Source organism: Eubalaena glacialis, chromosome 4, assembly GCF_028564815.1.
Source record: "Eubalaena glacialis isolate mEubGla1 chromosome 4, mEubGla1.1.hap2.+ XY, whole genome shotgun sequence".
Classification (NCBI taxonomy): Eukaryota; Metazoa; Chordata; class Mammalia; order Artiodactyla; family Balaenidae; genus Eubalaena; species Eubalaena glacialis.
The window spans coordinates 119594510-119618837 of NC_083719.1; the positions used below are offsets into that span (position 1 = coordinate 119594510).

The 24328-nt window shown below is 38.9% G+C and overlaps 1 protein-coding gene across 1 annotated transcript in view; it reads left to right on the forward strand.

Moving 5' to 3' along the window:
- The window catches only part of NDFIP1 (Nedd4 family interacting protein 1), a 51095-nt gene extending 40277 nt beyond the window's left edge, over positions 1-10818 (forward strand). The window contains exons 6-8 of the mRNA XM_061189765.1: positions 590-656; positions 3579-3684; positions 9782-10818. Of these exons, the coding sequence (XP_061045748.1) occupies positions 590-656; positions 3579-3682 (171 nt within the window). The 3' untranslated portion in view covers positions 3683-3684; positions 9782-10818. The remainder of the gene's footprint in view (positions 1-589; positions 657-3578; positions 3685-9781) is intronic.
- The last annotated feature ends 13510 nt before the right edge of the window (positions 10819-24328 follow it).

The following is a 24328-nucleotide window of genomic DNA, read 5'->3' on the forward strand; positions in this document are numbered from 1 at the left end:
GAAAGGGAACTATTTCTTCTCCTCCTCTTCTTTTTAAGAGCTAGGAAACCTTCTCAGCAGCCCTCAGTTCCCATTGGCCAGAATAACACTATGTGCTAGTCCCTGGCAAAGGAATGTGATTATCATGATGTACGTGATAAAAGTTTCCAAGGTCAAGACATGGCTGGAGGCATAGGAACAAAATCAGGGATCATTAGAAAAGATAGTTGGGTTTGGCACTGGGTAAGCAAAATGAAAGTTATCATCAAGACATATTTCTACAAGGGAAAATAACATGTGGGCAAAAAAAAAAAAATTTTTTTTTAAAAACAAGCAGGTTTGGGCACTTTCAAAACAAGGCGTATGTAAAGCTGAAAGCTATCATATTTCAAGATTCCTTTTCCGTGAAAGAAAATATATTTGCGTATATCGTAATCATTGCAAATCCGTACTATGTAAAATACTTTCACTAACTTTTTAGAAATTTTTGTAAGAGCTAAATGAATAACATTAGTATACAAGATACAATCTTGTGTTTTGTAAACTCTTAAGCTAAAATGTGAAATTATATCTGCTGAGGTGCTCTGAAGTATTTTGCTTTATTTTTCAGTTTTCCACTTACTTCCCTGGATATTTTGATGGTCAGTACTGGCTCTGGTGGGTGTTCCTGGTTTTAGGTAAGTGCTCTTAACAAAGACAAAGGAGAGGAAAGATTATGTTAAATTTTAGAAGTAAAATTACTTTTAGTAAACCCTCATCTCGCTTACTATACAGTAGTATATTAGCAATAATAAGTATAATTTTTAAAATATTTCAAAGATTAGGCTCGTCACCATCAGACATACATGTTCATAGAACGTCTCTTAGTGGTGATAAATTTCTCCTAACCCGTCCATATACACTTCTCACATTTCCTATGTGGCCAGAGGGGTACACTGATAAGATGACTTTATAGTGCATAGATCTTTTTTCCCCTTGTGAGTTATTGCCGCAAAGCGTTCACAAGCTCAACCCCAAATTGCTTATAGGTATATTGTAACCAGCTGAACTCCTCATGAGTGTATGTGGCCTATATTCAGTTGGATGTGTCAGTAGAAAACAGAAAATGTATAGCCTTACTAGACATAACTTCTGGAAGAACCGCCAGAAGTTATGTCTAGTAAGAATTGGGGTTCCAGAATTCTTTAGTTTGCTGTTGTTGAGAATAAGAATTATTTTGTGATGAGAGGGAGGAATTTTTTTTAAAAAATATACCAGCCATTTCAGGTTGTTGGTCTTAAGATTATACTTATTACTCTAAATTTTTATTTTAAAATCTTTTCTTCCAAGACATCTTAAAGCAAAGAAATGAGCAGTGTGGTGAATACTGCTGGCTTCTTCATTGTAGAGAAAATACATATGATACGGTAACAGACCATCATCACTGCTGTCATTTCTGCAATAGCAGGGACATCCTGTAGCTGTTAAAGATGGTATAATTGCCTCACTCTGCTTCTGTGACATCATTTTCTCCTATCCTAACATTTCTCTTGTTTCAGGCCTTTTTGTTGTCTCCTTGATTAGGATCCTTGGTTCCAGGACTGCTAATGGGTCTGGCTAGCACAGTGTAGAACCCATGCCCAACAGGTGCTTAATATATTCAAGACCTACCTGTTCTACCTGGGGTAATAGAGCCATGTATTGCCGACCCTAAATTTTACTTAGAAAATACGAGTCATCCATGATGCCATCCCCCACCTCCCCAGTAGCATCATCTGCTCTACTATTGGTCATTGGCATTCCAAGGAAAGAGAGAGAGTGATTTTTACCCCTTCCCTTGATTACTGAGAAACTTATTTTAAAAATGACCTACAGGAGAGTTACTTTAGAGGAGTAGTTCCTTGACTTGCTTATTCTCTAAACTGTATCTTTAAGAGAAAGTCTGACTCCTCATCTTCCCCCAAGCTGCCTAAAGTCCAAGCAAATCCTGAATAGACCAAAGGAGAGTCATTAAGCATAATTTTAGGTTGATTGTTGACAGCGTTGATAATTTAAAGAAATTTAATGGGCTGATTTCCTTCATATATTAAAGTTTCATGGGAGATGAATTTATAATACTTTGTAATTGATCATTCTTGCTATCTTACTGCTTACTGATAAGCAAAAAATAGTGAGACTTTGGATGTACTTAGTGTATTTGGATCCAGTGTTTGGGTCATTTTTGGAACCTCTTGCAGAGAGAACCTTTTTTTTTTTTTTTTTTGAGTTTTTCCTGCAAAGAACAGGTCTGTACAAAGTTCTCAAGCTGGCAGCTCATAAGCTATAGCTAGCCTACAGTTGTGGTTTGTATGTTCCACAGTTATTTTCAGAATTTTTTTTTTTTTGTTATTAGTTGTCTTCGTATGAAAATCAAGAATTTTCGTATAAAATACCTGAATTTTTTAAGTTTTCAAAATTGAAATGTCTAGCAAAACTGACCTATATTCCCACATGGCACCCATCCTTTGACTGGAGCTGGCTTGTTGGTTTTGGTGCCAAACAGGATGGTGTTGTGCTCAGTGCTGATGACTCTTGGTTACTGCCAAAAATCATTTCTATCTGAGTACAGAGTCTTCTACTACTTGAGTATATTTTAAAATGTATCCAAAAGAAAGTGGTTGCTTAGAGCTGGGGAGATGGGAGGAGGGTAGGAAATGGGGAATGGCTGCTTAGTGGGTACAAGATATTTTTAGGAACGACACGAGTTCTAAAATTGGATTATAGTTTTAACTGACTAAAAGCCAGTGAATCATACACATAAAACGGGTAAACTTTATGGTATGTAAATTATAACTCCATAAAGGTGTTTAAAAAAAATGTGTCTAAGACTCAGGGACCATCTCTGGAGGAGGAGGGCCAGGAGTGTGTGAGCTACCATTGGAGGGGGCTCGTCACCTTCCCCGCTGACTCCAAAATTAAGAGTAGAGAAATACAGTTGAGAATATGAGAATTGCTGTAAAGGTAAGGGGAGCCTGACATCTAGTGGACAACATTATGTACTGTCTACAGGAAAAAAAGAAGCCCATGGCAAGAAAGGATGGAGTTTTTTTTTTATTTGAGAAAAACAGTTTATAACCTCTCTTAAAAGAATATATTATCTTGGAATACTTTTTTGGAACTCAGAAGGTAGGTTTTGGGAATTGCCTGGTGGTCCAGTGGTTAGGACTCCGCCCTTTCACTGCTGAGGTCGCAGGTTCCGTCCCTGGTTGGGGAACTAAGATCCCTGGAGCCGTGGGGCGAGGCCAGAGTCGGGGCAGGGGGGAGAAGGTAGGTTTTGATAATGCTTCTCAATGAGGCTTCCAAATGTAAATGCTTGGCCCCATCTTATTTTTGTTTCCTTTTTAGACCAATTAGATTCTGAATGTGCAAAAGAGACTTTGTTTTGGCTCTTGAGATTATGTATTCTCATTGAGAAGTGGAAAATTTGGTGTGGAAATCCTTTGGAAATTTTAGAGGCAATTGTGTTTTGATAGCTTTTAGCAGAAAAATGATGAAGTATTGGTATCAGGAGGGATATTTCTGGGGAGTGGACTTAATATGGGAATTATAAACTCATTCTTGACTTTTGTTTTTTAAATTAGGCTTTCTCCTGTTTCTCAGAGGATTTATCAATTATGCAAAAGTCCGGAAGATGCCAGAAACTTTCTCAAATCTCCCCAGGACCAGAGTTCTCTTTATTTATTAAAGGTATTAAAGAAAAAAACTTTATTCTAGTCCCAGTGTAATCTTGTGATGCATTGCAGATTACTATTCAGGTTTAGAGTAGAGTGTACACCCTGTGGTAGGGGATATGGAGAAGGTAAGGAAGCCTTGTCTTTTAGTTTCTAGTTTAGTAAGGGGTGTTTCTATGGAAAAAACTATTTAAAAAGGCAAGTTAGAAAAACTGCCAAAGGAGAAAACATCTCATGTTCGGACAATGCAGAAGAGGCTTGACTGGAACTCAGGGTCCTAGATCTTTGAATCGTGAATCCTGAAGCCACTGCTGCAGTTCTACCGGTTCCAGAGGACTGTAGCGAGAAGGAGCCTTTCAGGCCTGATCACTCAGCTCGGTTATGTGGGGCCCTAAACCCCAGAGCTGGCAGGACCGTGAGTTCTTTAGGAACTCCTTTTGCCTGACCACTGACAAACCCATCAAGGCTTCCGTCTTCTCAGATTAGTCAGAGAGGCTTTCCTGATTCCTTTTCTTCAGGTTCCCATCCTGATGTTACCATTCTGGTGGTAGGGTCAAACCCCAGGAAAGGAAGGGGAGGAAAGGGCCTTTTCCCTTGCCTAGAACAGGAGGACTAAGCCTTGCCAAGGCTCTTTGGTTCACCCGTGGTTTTCCCCAGAGGCTGACTCCATCTTACATCACTAGCTACAAAAAGGAAGAGATAGGGAATCTTGGGAAAGAGTACACCAGAGAGAGGCCCCTGGTTACAAGATCTAACGGGCCTTCCTGGAATTGACTCTTTGTTCCTTAAGACTGTTGAGGGCAGGTGGACCAGGCTGGTTGAAGGCCTCGAGCAGGGATTTGTGAAGGTTGTAGCAGTTGAGATAAACCTGAAATGATAGGTAGGAAGTGTAAATGATCGTGGAAATTGTTGGGTGGGGAAGCATTTCAGAGTCACCTAAGGCCAAGTGTTGAGTAGGAATAGAGGCAGAGAAGTTATGGAGCTGGCTTAAGGGACAGCAGTGTGATTGTAGCATAAAGGAGTGTTGAGGATTAAGGCTGGGAAGCCAGGCGGAGACAGAGTTCTCAAATATCTTGCGCACTAAGCCCCTTTGCAATGGAAGTGTTGAACTCATAGAGCAGCCCTTTAAACCCAGTGACGTGTTGGCTCAACACAAGGCTGACTCCATGTGAGCATCAGTTTGTTCTGTATTTGCTGTTGGGTTATCATAGTTTATGTAAGTAATCATATGCTAAGAGTGTAGTTCTCAGTTTTGAAGATCTGTGGTGATCTTAGGATGCAGAGTAGAGTTCTCAATTTTGAAGATTCCTGGTGGTCTCAGAATATATGCTTCTAGAAAAGAAAGTACCGTATTTAATTTGCCAGGTGGTGAGATGGTATTGAAAGTTTTTAAACAACAGAATAATATGATGAGAACTTCTTCAATGAAACAAAAATTTTTTCAAGCATGGCGTAATAGTAATAACTAATGTTTGTCAACTTTTTGATATATCAGATACTGTACTAAGCACTTTACATGTATAATTAAATGTTTTTACATAAGTAACAAAGGTTACAGTGACACATAAGCTCAGATACATGCATGGTACAGTATATTCATAAGGCATTTCTTATAAAAGTTAAAGCATGGAAAGAACTTAGGTTCTGTTGGTTAAAGTCAGTTTCTTCAAAGGAGCGTGCACTTTTATTTGAGAGATAATTTTAGCCATTAAGAGTACCACTTGTGTTTATGACTTTTTTTTTTTTTTTTTTTAAGAAAGGGAATGTTTTGTTGCATGTTTAAAATGTCCTGAGTGGTGTGTCCTGAATTTGAATTCAGTTACACAGTCTGGGCACAGATGGGCACTGACACCACTGGCCTAGGCCCTAATGCCTGTGATGTGCCTGTGTTTGTGTCTAGGACATCCTAACTTTAAGAGACTTGTCAGATATTTTGTGTGGTTTTATTGTAGTTAACCATTGTCATCTTTTTTCTTCCTCTACATATCTGATTATAATTTGCAGTTACTTCTAAGCCCTAGGTTTAACTCTTACCTACCATAGATTCAAAAGTTAATTCTTTGGGGTCACCACAGTTCTTCTTAGGATGAACGCTTGAAATCACCTACAGATTTCCCCTAATCCATTGGTGCCCAAAATATCCTGAGGGGACAGATTCCTCCTGCCCTCCCTCCCTCCCTTTCTTCCTTCCTTCCTTCACAGATTCTATAGGTCTAGTCTAATGGTGGCTTTGAATTTCTAAATGGAATGAGGCCACACCTCTGTCTGTTCTCTTCATTCTTCAGTTAGAAGGCAATTTCAGGCTTTATTAGGGGATGCATACATTCTTCATCTTGCTTCTAATACATGACAGGTTGACATGACAATACAGGTTGAGAGAAAGCCTGAACTTCTCAGTTTTCCTGTATTGTTAGGGACTTGGAGGGTTTTTTTGTTTATAAAATTTGTCATTATTGATTTGATTTTCTAAAACTTCTGAAATGCTTTATGGGTATATTCTAAATGTAAAACAAAGCATCTTTAGGGTTATGATTTGAAGTAGGCAGCCCTTAGTTAAGTAATAATGCTGTTGGAGGGGTGAAGGGATATTATAGACCTGGTATTCTCTGTGTTTTGGAGTCAGAGGCCTTACAGTGCTTTAGGCATTGCAGAAACTTAGAGGTATATGAATAAAGTCCCACACTGGAGGGCATAGTATGGTTTCTTTGCTTTCCTGTCTGACTTTGATATCCTAGTTGATTTGAAATTGTCCCAGACATGCCCAGAGGATTTAGAGTTCCAGATTAGGGGTTTAGGGACTTATAGCAGCATTTAGAATTTTAATAACTTCCTTACTAATTTTCAGTATCCCCAGAGGGAACCCAAAAAGCTGTAATATCCCAAAGGACTGAATTTCCTTTGTCCATTTGACAGGGGTAAGAACTGTCCATCCAGATCCAAAAGTAGAATGTTTTCTTTCTCTAGTTCAGAGGAAATTTAGTTTAATTTAGTTTGAAGATGTCCTAGAAAACCATCATGTAAGGTGTGAAGATTTTCTTTTCTTTCACTGAGACCTCTTACTTTCTTTACTGGAGGTATCACTAGTTAAAAGCTAGCTGTGGGCTTACTTTTTGCCAGAAAGCCACAGGTAGGGAGTTTCTAAAATAACTTGGCCATAGAGAAAAGTAACTCAATTCCCATGCTAAGATCTGGCACTGTACTAGAAAAAAGTATAAGAATAGTGACTTTTCTATTTAGGCAGCCCAAAATATAGTGTGTACACACACACACACACACCACACACACACACACACACACACAGACACACACACACACACACACCTTGAAATGACCTCAAAAGGCCTTCTTTCTAACCAGCCAAAGTAGATATTACAAGAGTTGAACACTAAAGCTCACGTACTACTATCATAGGGCAACTCTCAGGTTCCCTTTCGGAGCTTATTTATAAGCTTATAAAGGAAATTTGGTTTCCTGCCTCACAGCAAGAAAAGCCAGAAGGAACTGCTAGAGCTGGCCACAGTGGCAGCAAGAAGTGTGTGACTGTGAGGAAGCAGGAAAAACAAAATGTTCCTTCTATGTTGTTTAAAAAGAAACAGATACCTTTTAGAAACGTCTTTATCTGAAATGGTCAAAAATGTAAAGTGTCCATACTTTATCTTATTTACCAATTAACTGGAAAATAAATTTTTATGGAGTACCACTTCTTTTGATGCTGCCAGGTAATTGAGGAGCTAGTTATAGTAACTGTAAGGTGGTAACACAATTAACTGATACCTAACACTACTGCAAAAGCACTTGTATATACGAAGTATAATGGATCTTAAATTTGTTACTTTAACCACATCTGAAATAGGAGGGAAGAAAATTTGTAAGCCCTCGCGGCATTAATGAGATAGGGCCCTTCATAATTAGATAGTGATTGCTGTGACCTGGTGAGCTATACATATGAGGCATCAGATATATTCTTAACTTTTTTCCATATGATGATAAATGTTTTCATTTCCTTTTTTCTATAACCTTCCCCCTCCTTCTTAATACGTCTTTATTTTTAATTCACCTCAAGTTAGTTTGACTTATTTGGACTGTGTTGTAAAGTAGCAAGACAGTAGAAAATGTTTCCAGAGGAATTTTTGCTTAAAAAAAAAAAAAAATCACAGTGTCCTAGAAGAAATTGTTGTCTTCCTCTTGAAATTAAATGATCTATAGGCTGTTGGATTCCTTTTGTTTCTGAAGTGATCTAATCTAAAGTTTAGTAATGATATCCACAGTCCCTAAAACGTGGCATTCCATCATCATTTTTGTAACAGCTTGTGAGTCAAGTTGATCTGAACAGACCTCTGGGTCTTAGAGAGCAGTGAGTGCCTCTCTAGCAATCTGTTTCATTTGGAATTTGTATGGTGATTGAGATCACCCATTAGTAACCTATCTAGGACCTCTTAATGGATTTTTTTTTTTAATATTATAGTTGATTTACAATGTTGTGTTAGTTTCAGGTGTACAGCAAAGTGATTCAGTTATACATATTCATATATCTATTCTTTTTCAGATTCTTTTCCCATATAGGTTATTACAGAATACTGAGTAGTGTTCCCTGTGCTATACAGTAGGTAGGACCTCTTAATGCATTTTTAATGTTTGTTGGGTGGCTCTGACTTTGAGGGATCTATTAAAGCTAATTTACCTCCGTGGAAGCAGCATGAACTAAAGTGGCCAGGTGAACTGTATCTGAACTGTACCTCATATTCTTGCAAAACTCTAGTGTTTTGACCTGATAGTAATCATTCTATCAATTTTTATCTGTTAATGGAAAGTGATAAAACTGAATTTACTTAGGCTTGTAATGAGTCTAGCTAGCCTCATTGCAAAAATCTCTATTTGACATCTGTCTACCAATTTTCTTTTTGGTTCTACTTGGCCTTCAGGATTCCTTATATTCTTGTGTCTTTGTCCCTGCACATTCTGAAGTCTCCGTAAATAAAAGTTGCTCTTATGTCAATATCATTGGTTTACTTCAAATCAAAACACCAGTGTCAGTGAATTTGGGGTTTGGGAAATATTAAGTGTTCAAAAAGAACATGTTGATTTCCTCCAGTGTTGTAGCTTCTCTGCATCTTGCCAGCCTTTTAAAGATGTATACAGTAGTCTAATCAGAAAAGATACAGAAGGGCTGCTTGTGGCTTTTACAGTAATTTGGAAAGATGGAAAAGTGAGCTAGGAGCCTATGTATGAGCCCATCCAACTCTCATTCGGTGTAGGGTATCACAGCATAGTTTCTCAATAAATATTTGTTAAGTTGTTAATGTATCTGTTTAGAGTATTTTTTTTTAGCAGTAATATAGGGAGTTATTTGTATTTTTTCCATTATTTCCATGAGAACCAAACCAGTTTATATGCCAAAACAAAAGTGCCTCAGAGTATTAGATGAAAACTGCATTTAACAAAATAGATGGACATCATTTTGAGAGTATTTATTTTAGTCATGTATATTGCTTTTTTAAAATTGGGGCTATATACAGTCCTCCCACCCCGAGATACACGCCCCAAAATACAGTCACTTTTTTTTCTAATTGATTGGAAAAAGTCCTTGTGGTACCTGTGAGTTTATAGTTGTTTTCTAACTTTGCCCTGCTTCAAGTATAGACTGATATCACTGGCATCCTTATTGGAAATCTTCCTTGTGTGAGATTTGGCAGAATTGGCAGGGTAAACAGCTTCGAGTGTGTATGGAAAATTACCTATGCATTTGGATTCTACTGTCTCTTTGTCCCCAAGTTTCAGTCATTGCTGTTGAGGTTAAGTGTAGGATGAAGTGCTACTTGAATTCTGTTCTTTTGTTAGGAGGTTTAGAGAGAGAGAGAGAGAGACCCCTGACCTCATGGGTTTTAGAGAAAGCATTCAAGTTCTTTCTAGTTCTAGAGTCCTTGATAACTTTAAGAACCAAAAATGTAACGTGTATTGAATACTATGATGTCAGTGTATAGTAATCTTAAAGCTATGTAAAAATGTACTTCTTGTGTCTCCAAACATCCTGCCTTCTTTTGTGACTACATCCTTCTTTTAGCCAAAATAACAACTTAACCAGAGTTTCAATATTCAATATCCTTCTCTGGCAGATGTTTTCTGGCAGAGGCCTTCCTGCATTTATGAATTCTCTCCCAAGAAGCAAGAGAACACCTGCAGGAAGTGAATCAAGAGGCGGAACACAGAGGAATAATCACCTGCTTTAAAAAAATAAAGTACTGTTGACAAAGATCATTTCTCTCTATTTGTTCCTAGATGTAAAATTTTAATAGTTAATGCAAAATTCTGTAATCATTGAATCATTAGTGGTTAATGTTTGAAAAAGCTCTTGCAATCAAGTCTGTGATGTACTAATAATGCCTTATCTATTTGTAGTCATTTTAAATAGCATGAGCCTTGTCCCTGTAGTCAGTAGGGGGCAATCTTGCTTTATTCATCCTCCATCTCAAAATGAATTTAGAATTAAATATTTTAGTGTAAGATATGTACAATGCTGGCCATTTAAAAAAGGGGTTTTCTCAAAAGTATAACTTTTGTTATGACTGCATTTCTGCACATAATCCATTTTGCTGTTAAAATTAATCTAGAAATTTATTTAATTGTACTGTGAACACCTAGAAACAAAATCATAGTGCAAAATACATTTAAGGTGTGGTCAAGAATATGTTCTCAATTGGTAAATGATAAGCATTAATTTTTTATAGTCTGTATTCTAATTTTGCTGTACCTTATTCTGTTGTGTACCTAAGGGATTGTAAAGGTGTTATCACTGTATAAAATAGAAAGGACAAGGACAAATGCAGCATAATTACTAATAAAATGGAATTCGTGATACTTTCTGTGATTAGAATCCCTACCCCTTTTTTTTCCTTTTCTTTTGTCTCCTGATGATTAGGCCAGGGGCTAGGAGTAGGGAGGGGATTAGGTACTAGGAGCAAAGAAAGAATTAGCTTGGAACTTTTGAGATGATCCCTAACATACTGTACTACTTGCTTTTACAATGTGTTAGCAGAGACCAATGTGTTATAATGTAGAGTGATGTGCTTTCTGCCAAGTGGTATTCACCCTGGTTTGCTATGTTAAAGCTGTAAATACAACAGAACATTAATAAACGTCTCTTGTGTAGCAACTTTTGCTGTGGATTAGTGTTTAATATCTCGGTTTGCACTTGTTAATTGCTAAGGCAGTTTTTTCTAATCTTCATATAGATTCATACAGAATCATTCAGTAAACAAAAAAAAAATTGGTCTTGGGCCAATTTTTTCTTCTTTTTCAGCAGGGGAAGCTTCTTTCATATCATACTCAATATATTCCTTAAAATATATTAGTTCTTCAAAAGATAATGGGTTAGAATAGGGAGGAATTGTAGAGATCTTAAATCATTCTAGAATTCCCAATTATGCTTCATTTTTTAGACATAATCTCAGATAATTTATTTCCAATGTTTTCTGCGTGTTCCCTGCATTTGCCCTTTTTCTCAGGTGAACACAGCCAACTGGTTTAAGTCCTATGAGCATCCAGTTGAAGCTAAAAATGTCTCATTCCTCCTGATTTCTATTTTTGTCTCAATTGTGTTAAATTTAGAGACCAGTGGTTCTTACAATATCAGTCATTTGATATTTTTCCCCTCTTCCACTTACTCAAAATATAAAGAAAAAAATGCAGCAAGATGGTCCAATAACTACACAAACCAGCACTAGCATGGTATGGTAGCTGCAGATATTCATTTATCTGCTGCATGTGAACATCCAGGATCAGCTTAGGAAGTCTGTTCAGGGGTGTCAGTATGTAGTGCACAGAAGTGTACATTATTTGAAAACCAAGCAGGCAAACAGTGCCTCCTGGATCAACGTTTCAGTGATCATTCATTCTAACTCGTTTATTGATTACTATAAGTAATAGTATAGTATGTTTCTGTTTAAAAGTTATATTTTACAATAGATTAGCAGGGCGGGGTTTGAAAGTCTCTGAAGATTTTTTATATTTTGAATTAGATTATACCAAAAATATAGTTTGGAGGAGTTTATAGCCTATCGTGTTCTATGTTTCAGAACGAATATATCTCTAAACAGTCTGAATAAATTTGGACATGTGCAACAGAGAGAACTATTTAAATTATCTTACAAGACCAGATAGAGGGGCCCTAAATCACATGAACTAAAACATTGTAGTCTCGCTTTGTGTTTATTCTTTAGGTCCTGTGCCTTATTTGGCTTTGTATATTTGAGGACTGAAATATTTGGAATTCTTATTTCTGCATATTTGGTGGTCCTTAAGACTCTGTCATATGTAAACCTACAGTTTGCTTTGCTTTAAAATTAATTAGGAAGGTGATTTCTCTCGTTTTAATGTTCTAAAGATTAAAGTCTTTGTAGATATATAAAGTTGATACCACATGTTACCTAGAGTCCTTACTGTTAGGGTGGAAATGTTTATCCTGCACTGTTACTTTTTATTTTTGTCTTTCATTCTTTTCTGTCTCCCTTTGGTAGGTTCATTATTAAGAATAACCCTTTCAGATAAAGGAGTGTTTAAATTATTTGAAAGGGGATAACTGAGGAACCACTGTTACTTGCGTAAGGTTATGGAATAAACTGGCTTTGACCTTGGGCTAGGGGACAATTAGGGCTCATCCATGACTACAGAGGTCCCTCATGTCTCTTACTTGTTGCTGCCATTTGGAATGATACAAACTAAGTAACCTGACTTGAGCTGTGTCCCACTGTGAGTCATTTATAACCCAGATGAAATTTCTTTTGGCCTTCATTATATTCTTATACTATGTTTAAAGGAAGAAATAACTCCTGAAAGGGAATTTCAGGGCCAAGTGATAGTTCAAGTTAAGTGGTTGCCTGAGGTGGCAGCGTTCTAGGTGAGAATCAGGAAAAATATACGCAACAAATGGAGTGTTGGCCTCAGCTTTGAGTCCAACCCCACCACCTCTTCTGGATGTCTCACCTTCTTGAAGGGTTGGAATAGTAGATGTTGAAAAATCACTTGGTCCTGATGATACTGGTAAACACCGATAATCAAATTTTAACTTAAAACATGCCAAGAACGGACATAGAACTGTATGTTATGTACAGTATGAGGGAATAATTTATGAAAAAGTAATGTGGCCCCTACTACCTACCTGAATCTGGTTCTTGGTGAAACCTCAGTGATGAATACAGGAAAATCATGTGCAAGATGTAGCTTAATAATTTTCAGGTTCTGCTGATGTTTTTTAGCTATTTAGATTTTCACCTTTTCAGGCTTTCTGAAGATGATTTGAAGGGTGATGAGAGGCGTAACAAAATGCAAATATGTTTCTGTAGATGGTTTGTGGGTTTAAAAAAATCTTGTTTTGCGTATCTTTAAGCCTAAATAGCACTTATAGTCTGTAAGGCCGATAAGGTGGATGGAGTGAGAGTGGTTTAGCGTTTGCTAAACCACCAATACTAAAGGTAGGTACTCGAGGTTTAACTTTCCCTTTGCATATACTGTATGCTTTTGTACAGTGTATGGTTGTATTCATTTAGAGCACCCACAGAAAGTGCTCTCTGACAGGGAACTTCTGTGTATTGGTTTTCTGTAGGCTCTGCTGCTAAAATGGAGGACATCTCAAAGAAAGACACCAGGAATTCTTGAAGGGGAGGATAAGTTCAGGTTGAGCGTAAAAGACTTTCAGGAGGAAAAGAGTTACAGAAACTGATTTTGTGTCATTCTAAAAAGGGGCTCTTTTATTACCCAGTTTACTTCTTACAACTTTCTTACTTACAACTTTATGGCCTATAGAAAGACCTGCTCTTTGGACAACCTAAATGGAGAGCTGTCCTCCTGAAGGACAGTTTCTCTGACTAGAAATTGGAAATAGTCCCATCTACTGCCTGGCATTTTGATCCCCTCAGCCCTCCAGTTATTCTCAGAATTTGTCACTTGTAGAATAGATACATTACTCAAGTTTTGGTTTGATGCCTGTTTTGCTGAAAAGTCTTGTTTTTTCTTTACCAAAAAGCATTGTGTTCTGATTTTGAGAGTTTTAAGTCAGTTGGCAAATTAATAAGATGTAAACTGAAATGCAAATCTGTTAAACCTGAGTATAGAATATATGAAATAAAGAGAATTCTCTTGCATTTATGCAGGATTTCATCCAGGTCAGAAACTGAGATGTAGTTGTATGAAACAGACGTCTCCCAACCCTGCTTTACATGTTGTTCATCCTGCTCTACAAGTGAATAGCTTTTATCATTTATGTGAGAAATGAAATGTTTCATAAGCTTTTCGCCATCCATATGTGATTGCAGGTTTATAGACAGCAAAACAGAGAAAAATGGTTTCCTTAAATCTTACAAAGATTAGTGCTAGAGTGCTGAGAAGACGGTATTCATTGTTATTCATTAGTTGACTGGAACGTTCACCATTGGGTCAAAAACCTAAAAAATAAAAAGAAATCTCTCAAATAGAGAAGGTGATTTCTTGCCGCAAAGCATCATCAGCTAAACTATAGAATTAAGGAAGTGCTGCCTTCTGACTCTGAAACCCAGCCTGACTCTTTTCTGAAATTCATCCCAAGCTGCACTCGTTTTTCACCATGCCACTAGTTAGGGTTTGCAATCACATCCCCTACTGAGAGCTGCTTCCCCCATTTAAGCCCGTTACTTCCTGAGTCAAGGAGAGAGGATTGGAGCAACCTATCATCATAACTCGGCTAGAGTTACACTTGATGAAACATTCTTTTTTTCATTTGCACAACAGTCCAAAATGCCTAAAATGTTCCCTTAAAGTGGGGTTTTAGAAAGAATTTTGCCATCTGCTTCCTGATTCCACATCTTTATTTTGACAACATTTCTCAGGCCGTATTTGGCAGTCACTAGGTTTAGATGTCATTCTGGTCATTTTAGTATGTTGTTTTTTTCTCTGATTATTGACATTGAGGATTTTTATATTCATGATTTATTTCCAGTTAGTATTTTAACTAGGATTGCAGATAAATTACTAAGCGAGCCACTGGATGGATCAATATTTTCACCAATCCTTCTATCACTAGCATCATTTGGTACTATATAGTTCTTTTAAAAAGTGGGCAATGGTGGGCTAAAGAAGCAAAATTAGCAGTCCATTTTTTCTAGGTTTGGCTCAATAACTCTCAAACCCTAGATCTCTATAATCACGGTCATGTGTATGAGAAAAGCCCTTTTTGGGGTAGTTGTATATATTTTCCCTGTGGCTATATGTGTGAGATGCGTTTTAATCTGTATGTAGGTCTCCCAACTAATTTTGACCTTAAGCCCTTCTGTGATATAGCAGTTTCCAAGATTTAGGTATTGAAACTAAACTTATGTTTTTCTAATCCCCATCCTGTAGAATTTATAAATGGTCAGACTTGGTTCCTGCTGCAGTTACACAGAGCTTCCAAATAAGGATAATGGGTAAGTACTCATCTCAAACGTTCACTTTCCATAGAAGAAACCTGCAGAACATGTATACCTACACTTAAAATTATGAGTTAATTTTTCATTAGGGTATTTTCATGGCATCGATTTTTGGGTGAAATGAAGAGTTATTTTGTCTTCATGTAGATCTTCTCGAAGCTCGTGGCTACCATAGTTTCTTCTTTTTATGGCAAGACTATGGGAAGGAATGTGTCTGCAGAGCCATGGGGAAAGGCCATAGAGAAAATGATTTCTAAATATTTGGCTGGCTAAGAGTGATTGTGGACTCTTCCTTGGAGGTCTTTAAAAATATGGTCGATCCTTCTCTGGAATGGTTTAAGGGTAAAGGAAAAGGAATGGATTAGCAGGCCCCTTAAAGTCCCTCAGAGCTCTAGAGGTTTGTATGTGGCCCATGTCAGTGACAGATGGAACAGTAAGTTCAGCAGATGTCACGTCTGCCATTCCCAGGCTGTGCTCTCTTTAATGTGGTGACCTTCTGTGAGCACTGTCCTAAATAGTCTGCAAGAGGGAAGGGAGTGTGTCTAAACTTCTGGGATACCTAACTTGGGTGGCTTATTACCTACTGCTACCTTTTATATTAAGATCCAGTTATCAAAAAAGTTACACTTTGTCAGAATCCCAAAACAAGGACTAAAAAAAGCACCCTCTAGTTTCTGCAGTCATTTTCAACCTTTGTTATATTCTGAAGGAATTTGGTTTAGATGGCATTCCCTAATGTTACATTTAAGAATCTTTTTCCTAAGGGACCGTGGGAGGAAGAAAGAAAGAAGATTAGGTGGGTAAGGAGGGCCCCGGAGGAAATGAAGTCTGATTTGTTAAGAAGAGAGGGGACCTGTGGAAGAGTGTAGCAAATCGGTTCCTTTTGTTCTTTGCTTCTGCTTTAATCCTTTAGACTCACAGGATAAGATTGCCAGCTAATTGCTAGGAGCCCCCTATAAAAGAGGATTGGCCTAAATTGGAGAATAAATTTAAAGAGTGACTAAGGGTTTTTTTTTAAATTCCTCCTTTATTCGGGTCACTTTTCTTTAGATGTGATTATGTCTCCAAGAAGTGGTTGGATACCTTCTTGAGAGGTTTTCTTAAAAAAAAAAAAAAAAGTCTGAAATTCCAAAGACTCCCCCCACCTCCACTGTAGGATTTATGTAAGCGTGTGATGAACTAAATTCACTAGACTGTAGTTTAAACTTAAGAAATAAAAAGACTAATGTGTTTTATTGGTGGCATTTTTATACAAGTGGCTCATTGGTAGAAGTATGTTGACCATTTTAAAGTGCAGTTTGATCTTTTAGGGTAAGACATTTAAATTCTCTGCCTACAGACACTGTACTTAGGACAAATTATTATATTTGTAACTTGGTGCCAGTCTCAATCGTGTCTTCATTGGGTGCTTATTTTCAAACAGTACCTGATCCATTCAAAAACAGTATACTAAAAATTGTCATTAAAAACATATCAAATTTTAATAGTAAGGCATGGATACTTTTACTGCCTTTTATTTATTGCTGGGTGTATTTTATTAGAAGGAAAGGTAAATAAATGTGTTTTGCAGAAAATATGTAGTGCAAGTCAGCTCCAGTAGCATTTATTATTTTTTAACTAGATGGTGGAGCATTTACACACTTAGTTTATTAGTGACCTTCCCATAAAACTTTTAGGAACACAGGGCAAAACGGAGGTCATAAGTTTACCCAAGCTGGCCCTCTAGAGCACCGCTTTAGTGACATCAGACACCTGAAGGGAAGCCAAGACACCTTCCTGCATCTTCACATCCCAAGTAGCCTTGGCTTCGCCTCCATCTACGTATTTTATTCCCCTCAGAAAGAATTACAGGTGAAATTTAGACAATCACCTGTAATTTATCACTGTTAGAAGTGATAAAGTCCACCTTCCGAAAAATAGTTTCTGTATATTATACATACTTTTGATCTGGACTTTTAATTTTATTTGTTGTAAACCACTTTATTGAGATAATGATTGAATACAAAAAGCTGTACGTATTTAATGTGTACAACTTGATGAGTTTGGAGATAAGTATACATCTGTGAAACCATCGCCACAATCTGTGCCGTGAACATATCCATCACCTCCAAAAGTTTCTTCTTTTATTATTAGTATTATCATTTTTTTTTTGATGATAAGAACGCTTAACATAAGATCTACCCTCTTAGCAGGTTTTTAAGTACACAGTAGTGTTGTTAAATTACGGGCACTATGCTGTGCAGTAGATTGCTGGGACTTACTCGTAATGGAAATGCTCCGGCTTCTTGAATATAGATGTTTTAGGCCTTCATTTGATAAATATTAATTTCTATTAGCTGATTATGATGTGTATGACCTTGTGCTGGCTATAGGGTATGCAAGATTTGTGCAAGGGAGCCCCTGGGCACAAGGAGGTTCTGGTGAGGGAGAGGGCAGGGCATAAGACAAAGTGCTTTCCTGTCCAAGAAATCATAATACACCATCATTTTCTCTGCCTTATTTGCATAGAGGTGTAAGAAGGTTTTTGCATTTTTCAAGTTGTGATGACCTGCCCCTAACTTAGTTTTCACCAGAAGAGCACTAAAGTCTTCCTAAAACCAATACCCTCCAAGGAAAGAGAGATTCCTACCACCTGAAGAAGCCAGCCCCCAAAGAAGGATGGACGGGAAAGCATCTCAGGGCGCTTGTGAGGCTGGGACCTGGAAAACCACTGCAAGGGGAGATGCGCGCATGTGTCCATCCCACGGGGCCGGAACCCTTGCTCCCCACTTGCCAGCTTTGTTGTCTTAGGTCATTCAGTTGGCCTATCCAAACTTTGGTTTTCTAATCTGTGTTCCAGAATCTTTTCTCACGGGGCTGCTTTTAGTTCTAAATGGGATAATGTAGTTAAAGGGCCAGGCACTTAGGAGACAGCTCTTCACAGCTCTCCAGCCAGCTACAGCACTGGATCCAAGGGCAGGACGTTAAAAACCCAAACCTATCATTCAAACCCAGGCATTCATTTCCTTCTGAGGACCACATAGCTTTCATAAATTCTGCCTTTCCTCATTCCTTCCTTCGTCAAGGCTGTCGTTAGACCGTCCCTGACAAATCAGACCGCTCTTTTCTACCTAAATTCCTGCTGCCCAGATGAGAATATGACCTACTCTTGCTTTTCTGGTAATACCATCATGTGTTTCTGTAGGCCCTCATATTTATATCCATGTTCATTTGATCCTCACAGATTACTATAAAAGGGATCATTGCACGTTCTTTACCGCCAAGCCACCCCGGCAAATAATTTTTCATCACTTAGTCACATCAAAACACTCTATAAATCCAGTAAACTCTGATTCTCATTTCCTGGGTTCTGTAGGCTGAAATTCTGGCCTCCTTTTTTCTTGGGCCATTTGTATTATATGACAAGATTTGCCGTACACTATCTTTGTGTGGATTTACGTCTTCAAAGCGTCCTTTGAACTTCTTATCCTTCGCCTTGTTTCTTTCTGCACTCGCCTTAAATTCTTCGCTGCTTTCCCTGCTCTTCACCAGATCCTCTTTACCTGCCGCTCTGTACCTCCCCCTAACAAGGTTTCCAGTACTTTAGGTCACTCTACTTGGCTTTGCCTTTTCCTGAACCAAATCCCTACCAGTCTTTTCTCTCCCACCGTAGAGAGGGCCATCTCCTTGGCGGTCCCCTTACCCTTTCCTTTCTCTACATCTTGCCTGGGCCACGGCAACTCTAGTTACTCTCTGCCTTCTTTACCTTCCTGCTTAGCCCCACCCGACAAGAAGATCACATGCTTTATTTTCCTTCCTGAGCCCACCAGTTAGGATTCCTGAATGCCCCCAGGTAGATGTTCCCAGCAAATCCAGGCCCATCCGGTATGCCTGCCTGTTTTCTCCTTTCATTTGGGACCTGGGGAGCTTTGCACAGATGAGGCCTTTGTCGCAGTGTCCCCAGACTCGCCTCTTCTCCATACCCCTCTGTGTTAGTTTGGTTTGGTCATTAAACAGAAGACATCGGGGTGTCTTCCACTCACTGTTCCTCCTCTCCCTACATGTACACAAATGACTTCTGCATGCAGCTCTGGAAGCTGTGGTCCCTATGGAAAAGTGCCTGGCAGTCGGCTAGCCCTAATCTTCACAATCCTCTCTATGTTCCTGAACCATCTTCCAAGAAATACTAGGATTCTGTGTTTTTATTTGGAATTTTATCTTCTAAAAATATCTTTAACCGTTAAAAAATCGAATAGAATGTCTTTATTGAAATGTGTATGCAACCAATACACATTTGTGCTCTCATTTAGAGACCTACGTGGAGCAAGGATTAAAACTGAACCTATAAATGAATTTATTCAATAAAAGCAACATTTTATCTGGTTTATAGATGGGGGTCTCAATAAGATTTTGTTTACAAAAAGTGTTCCACAGCCGAAAAAAAGGTTTGAAAAGCACTGCCCCAAATCATCTCTCACTGTGCCTGAAACTATCAGACCATCATACATTTTTCCCCCCTTGATCTTACAGGGCTTTCAAAAATACCCTGATTTTGCAAAAAAAAAAAAAAAAAAAACCAACAAATCTAAAAATCAACTCTAATCCCACTACCCCCCAAAAGCAACTGTTTTGGGGGGATTTTTTTCAGGCTTGTTATTGTGGCTTTATCATTTTTACATAGTGTAAAATGTAAATAGTGTAAATAGTGTAGTACTAGCCACCAGTATAGTCTGGTGAGATGAGGTCTCTTATTAAGCCATTCTGGTTATGTTAGACATTAAAAAAAACTTTTTACAGCCTTCTTGCTACAGTGGAGATTATCTTGCTTTGTCCTGCTTTTCAGCGAGTTCTGATGAGTCCTAAATGGTTATGTTTTTAAAGCCAACTTTTCTTTAGTACTTCTTTTTTTAATATGTATTTATTTATTGTCTGCACCGGGTCTTAACTGTGGCACATGGGATCTTCGTTGCCACGTGTGGGATTGCAGCATGCGGGATCTTTAGTTGCGGCATGAGAACTCTTACTTGAGGCATATAGGATCTAGTTCCCTGACCAGGGTAGGAACCCAGGCCCCCTGCATCGGGAGTGCAGAGTCTTAACCGCTGGACCACCAGGGAAGTCCCTAAAGCCAACTTCTAATGCCTCTTCTTTCCACTGTTTCATTCCTAAGGAGAATGACTAGGCTTTTGCAACAATTATAACAAAGGCTTCCTATAATCTTAGTCTTTCACTCATAGGATGACCAAAACATTTCCAGTTCTGTGTTCATCTGAAATTCACATCCAGTTCCTTGGCCCCAGGGATTCAACCTACAGTAAAATTGCTGTGTTGCAGACGCCTATCATAAATACATAGTCATGGGTACTATTTATGGAGCATTTACCATGTGCCAAGTACCCTGCTTTATTCTTTATACACATTACCTCATTTAATCATCATCCCAAACCTTTGCAGTGGGTAGTACTATTATCCTCATTTTATACTTTAAAAAAGGGAGGCCCAGAGAGGTTAACCGACTTGCCCCTTAGAGCTCTTAAGTGGTGAGGCTGAGACTGATTTGGTTGGTGTTGTCAGAGCATGAACTCTTAGCAAAGATGCAGCACCTATCCTGGGAGTGCACCTGTCCCTTCTTGATCCACAAACACTATTTCCCTTCCCCCAGGCTCCCAGCCGCCAACTTCCCTTCACTGGAGTGGCAGTGGGGGGATTCTGGCCTGGAGGCACAGAACATCTACCCTAACACAGCCGTTGACCTTGGCCTCAGGCTCCCCAGCTCGTACCCCAGGATTCTTTAATCCCCTCTCTAAGCCAGTGAGGCAGGCCTAGCTGCTGATGTGGATCTTTCTAGCTACTGCTCAAATGAAGTGATTCCTGCAGGCTCTCAGAGACAGGACAAGACCCAGGTGTCCTTCACTCTCTCACTCTCAAGTTACACAGAATGACATCTTGAGACAGTATTTCAATACTAATTTCTTATTAAAGGCTTACATTTATTCAGCACTTAGTGAGTCCAAGTGCTGTTATAGTGCTTTTCATGCGTAATATCTTTTAATCCTACAATAAATCAGTAGTAAAAGTTCTGTTATCCCCATTTTACACTGAGGGAGCTGGCTCAGAGGAGTCGAGTAACTTAGGTAAAGTCACACAGCACACAAAGCGAGGATCCAAATGCAGGCACTCTTTTTTTTCTTTTCTTTTTTAGCTTACGAGTTTTGTTTTTATTTTGAAGTATAGTTGGTTTACAGTGTTTACAGTGTGTTAGTTTCATGTGTACAGCAAAGTGGTTCAGTTTTATGTATATATTATATATAATATACATGTATAACATATATATATATATTCTTTTTCAGATTCTTTTCCCTTATAGGTTATTACAAGATATTGAGTATAGTTCTATGTGCTATACAGTAGGCCCTTGTTGTTTATCTATTTTATATATAGTAGTATGTGTCTGTTAATCCCAAACTCCTAATTTATCCCTCCCTCCCCCGCTTTCCCCTTTTGTAACCATAAATTTGTTTTCTATGTCTGTGAGTCTATTTGTGTTTTGTAAATAAGTTCATTTGTATCATTTTTTTTAGATTCCACATCAAACCTGGCCACTCTCTCTTTTTTTTTTTTAATAAATTTATTTATTTATTTATTTTTGGCTGCGCGGGGTCTTTGTTGCTGCCTGCGGGCTTTCTCTAGTTGCGATGAGCGAGGGCTACTCTTCGTGGCGTTGCGTGGGCTTCTCACTGCAGTGGCTTCTCTTGTTGCAGAGCACGAGCTCTAGGCACGCGGGCTTCAGTAGTTGTGGCTCGTGGTTCTAGAGCGCAGGCTCAGTAGTTGTGGTGCACGGGCTTAGTTGCTCCGTGGCATGTGGGATCTTCCTGGACCAGGGCTCGAACCCGTGTCCCCTGCATTGGCAGGCGGATTCTTAGCCACTGCACCACCAGGGAAGCCCCAAACCCAGCCACTGTTGACCACTAATCAAAACATCTTCAACCTCCTCTGCTTTTTTTTTCCCAAAGGTAATCCATGTTGATTATAGAAACATTTACTCTGATTTTGTAAAATTCGCCTTCTGTAAATAATGCTAAATCTGAAGTACATTTTTAACTTCTCAAAGTGCCACTAATTCACATGTGTACAGCTGTGAACCTTCATGGGAAGAGCATGTATTGTAGTCTTTGGACTGCTAAGAATAGTCCTGTTTTCAAGTCAGAGAAGGGTGTTTGAAGCTGCCCAGCTGATGTCATCTCTATTGAGCTATTCGTGAGAAATATGTCTTCATTTAGATTTGAGAACTGATTACTGGAAACAAAAGTTAGAGGTCTACTGTTATTAGCCTCCTTCTTTTAAATTGAACTTTATTTTTTAATACTCGATACTTAGGTGAAGATCTGTTGCAAACCTGAAAGGAAATAATCCATAGTAGTTTTATTATCCTCTAATAGACCTTTCCAAGAGCTTTATAAATACTCTAACCAGTGCTTCTCAGACTGTAATATGCATATGCATTGCCCGGGGATCTTGTTAGAAAGCAGTTTCTGGTTTAGAAGGTCTGGTCTGGGCCTCAAGATTCTGCATTTGTAACAAGCTCCCAGATGATGCCCAAACTACCCATCCAGAAGAACCATACTTTGAGGAGTGAGGCTCTTACCATCTTAATATTCAAGAAAGAAATTCAAATTCAGAATTTGAATTTACAAACATTGTTTACTAAATAAACCAAAACTCAAACAGTCATGAGAAATAGCCTCTGTCCTCCAGCTCCACAGCAGTCTGACTTTCTTGGAGTTTCTTTGGGCTTGACCTTGACTCCTTTTTTGCTTGATGTTAGTGCATGCGGGGAAGCTCACCAGCTTCCGCCTCCTTGCTTCTTTGTGAGCTGAGTCAGTCATCTCTTACTTACTGGTGTGATGTGGGTGGGTCATGGCTTGAACTAGCCCATGTGTCCTGCTTGAAGGATCTGCAGTCAGTTTTCTAGAAAACATTTTCTCAGTCTCAGTTGTTAAGAGAGCACTGTGAGGTGGGGCAGGGGGCAGAGAGAAAGATGTGGAGCCCTTAGGATTGAAGATCAGCTTGGTCCTCCCCGTGTGCATTTGTCTGATAAAATGCAGGCAAGGTTTGCCTCTCTCCCACCCCCACTCCGCCTACTCCAAGCCTTGGCCATGTCCAGAATGGACTCCGGATGGCAGTTGCGGACGCTCAGAGCACAAAGAGTTTCTTGTTTGTGCAGGGGTCTATCAGTGTTTAAATAGAACGGACGGAAGCGCAGGCACACCATATCAGCAGCTTATCGGGGCCCCTGGTTTTCCATGTACATTTGCTGGTCTCTTGAGTTTACCCAGCTCCATTAGCACCGAGTTAAAAATTGCAAGGCCAGGCTGTACTGCACCGAGATAGGGCAGGGAGAACAAGCCGGTTACTGAGTGTGGTGGTGGTGCCGGGGGCGGTCCTTGAGATCTTATTTGCATTCTGCCCATGTAGAGAGTAAAGCTATGGTAGCCTGTGTGTTTAGATGCAGCTCGAGAGAACCAAAATCTAGTTTAGGAATGCATCCAGGAGATGGGATGATGCCCGGCCTCCCTGGGGCAGAAGTAGTGGAGATACCTCTTGTGACCCTGGCTCTCCATCTTAGCTTACCAGGTCTGCAGTCAGCTCAGGAAGTGGTTAAAGGAGGTGGCAACTGTGAACACCTTAAAATTGTATGCAGTTTTGGCATTTGCAAGCATGTCTGCATGCATATTTCTCTGGGAGCAGATCCATGACCCAAAAGGCTAAATGTTCCTGTACTATTTGGGTTGCATCTTCCTGGAAGGAACTCTTTAGGACAGATAGATGAGTAGCCTGCTTTAGAAATGAATCCTTTCCCTCTATGAGCCTCACTCCTTTCGAAGCACTTGCTATATGCCAGGTGCTGTGCTAAAGACTTTATAAATATTACCTCATTTAATGCTCAGAACAATCTAATGAGATAGGAATTTTCATTTCTGTTTCACAGATGAAGAAACTGAAGCTTAAAGAGTTTGAATTTGTCCAAGGTCACAGAGCTAACTGAACAATAGAGCTAGCATCTGAACCTGGGCTTTCTGATTCCATAGTCCTTAGCACCGTGGAAGGCTGTTTCTAGTGTTTTAATATACTTGTCTAGCCTTTGCATATACATTGGTTAATTTGTCTAACTGGCACAGAGTTGTCCCAAACTTTGGTCTTCTAAAACTTGGCTTCATGGATTTTGTCCTATTTCTATATCACCTG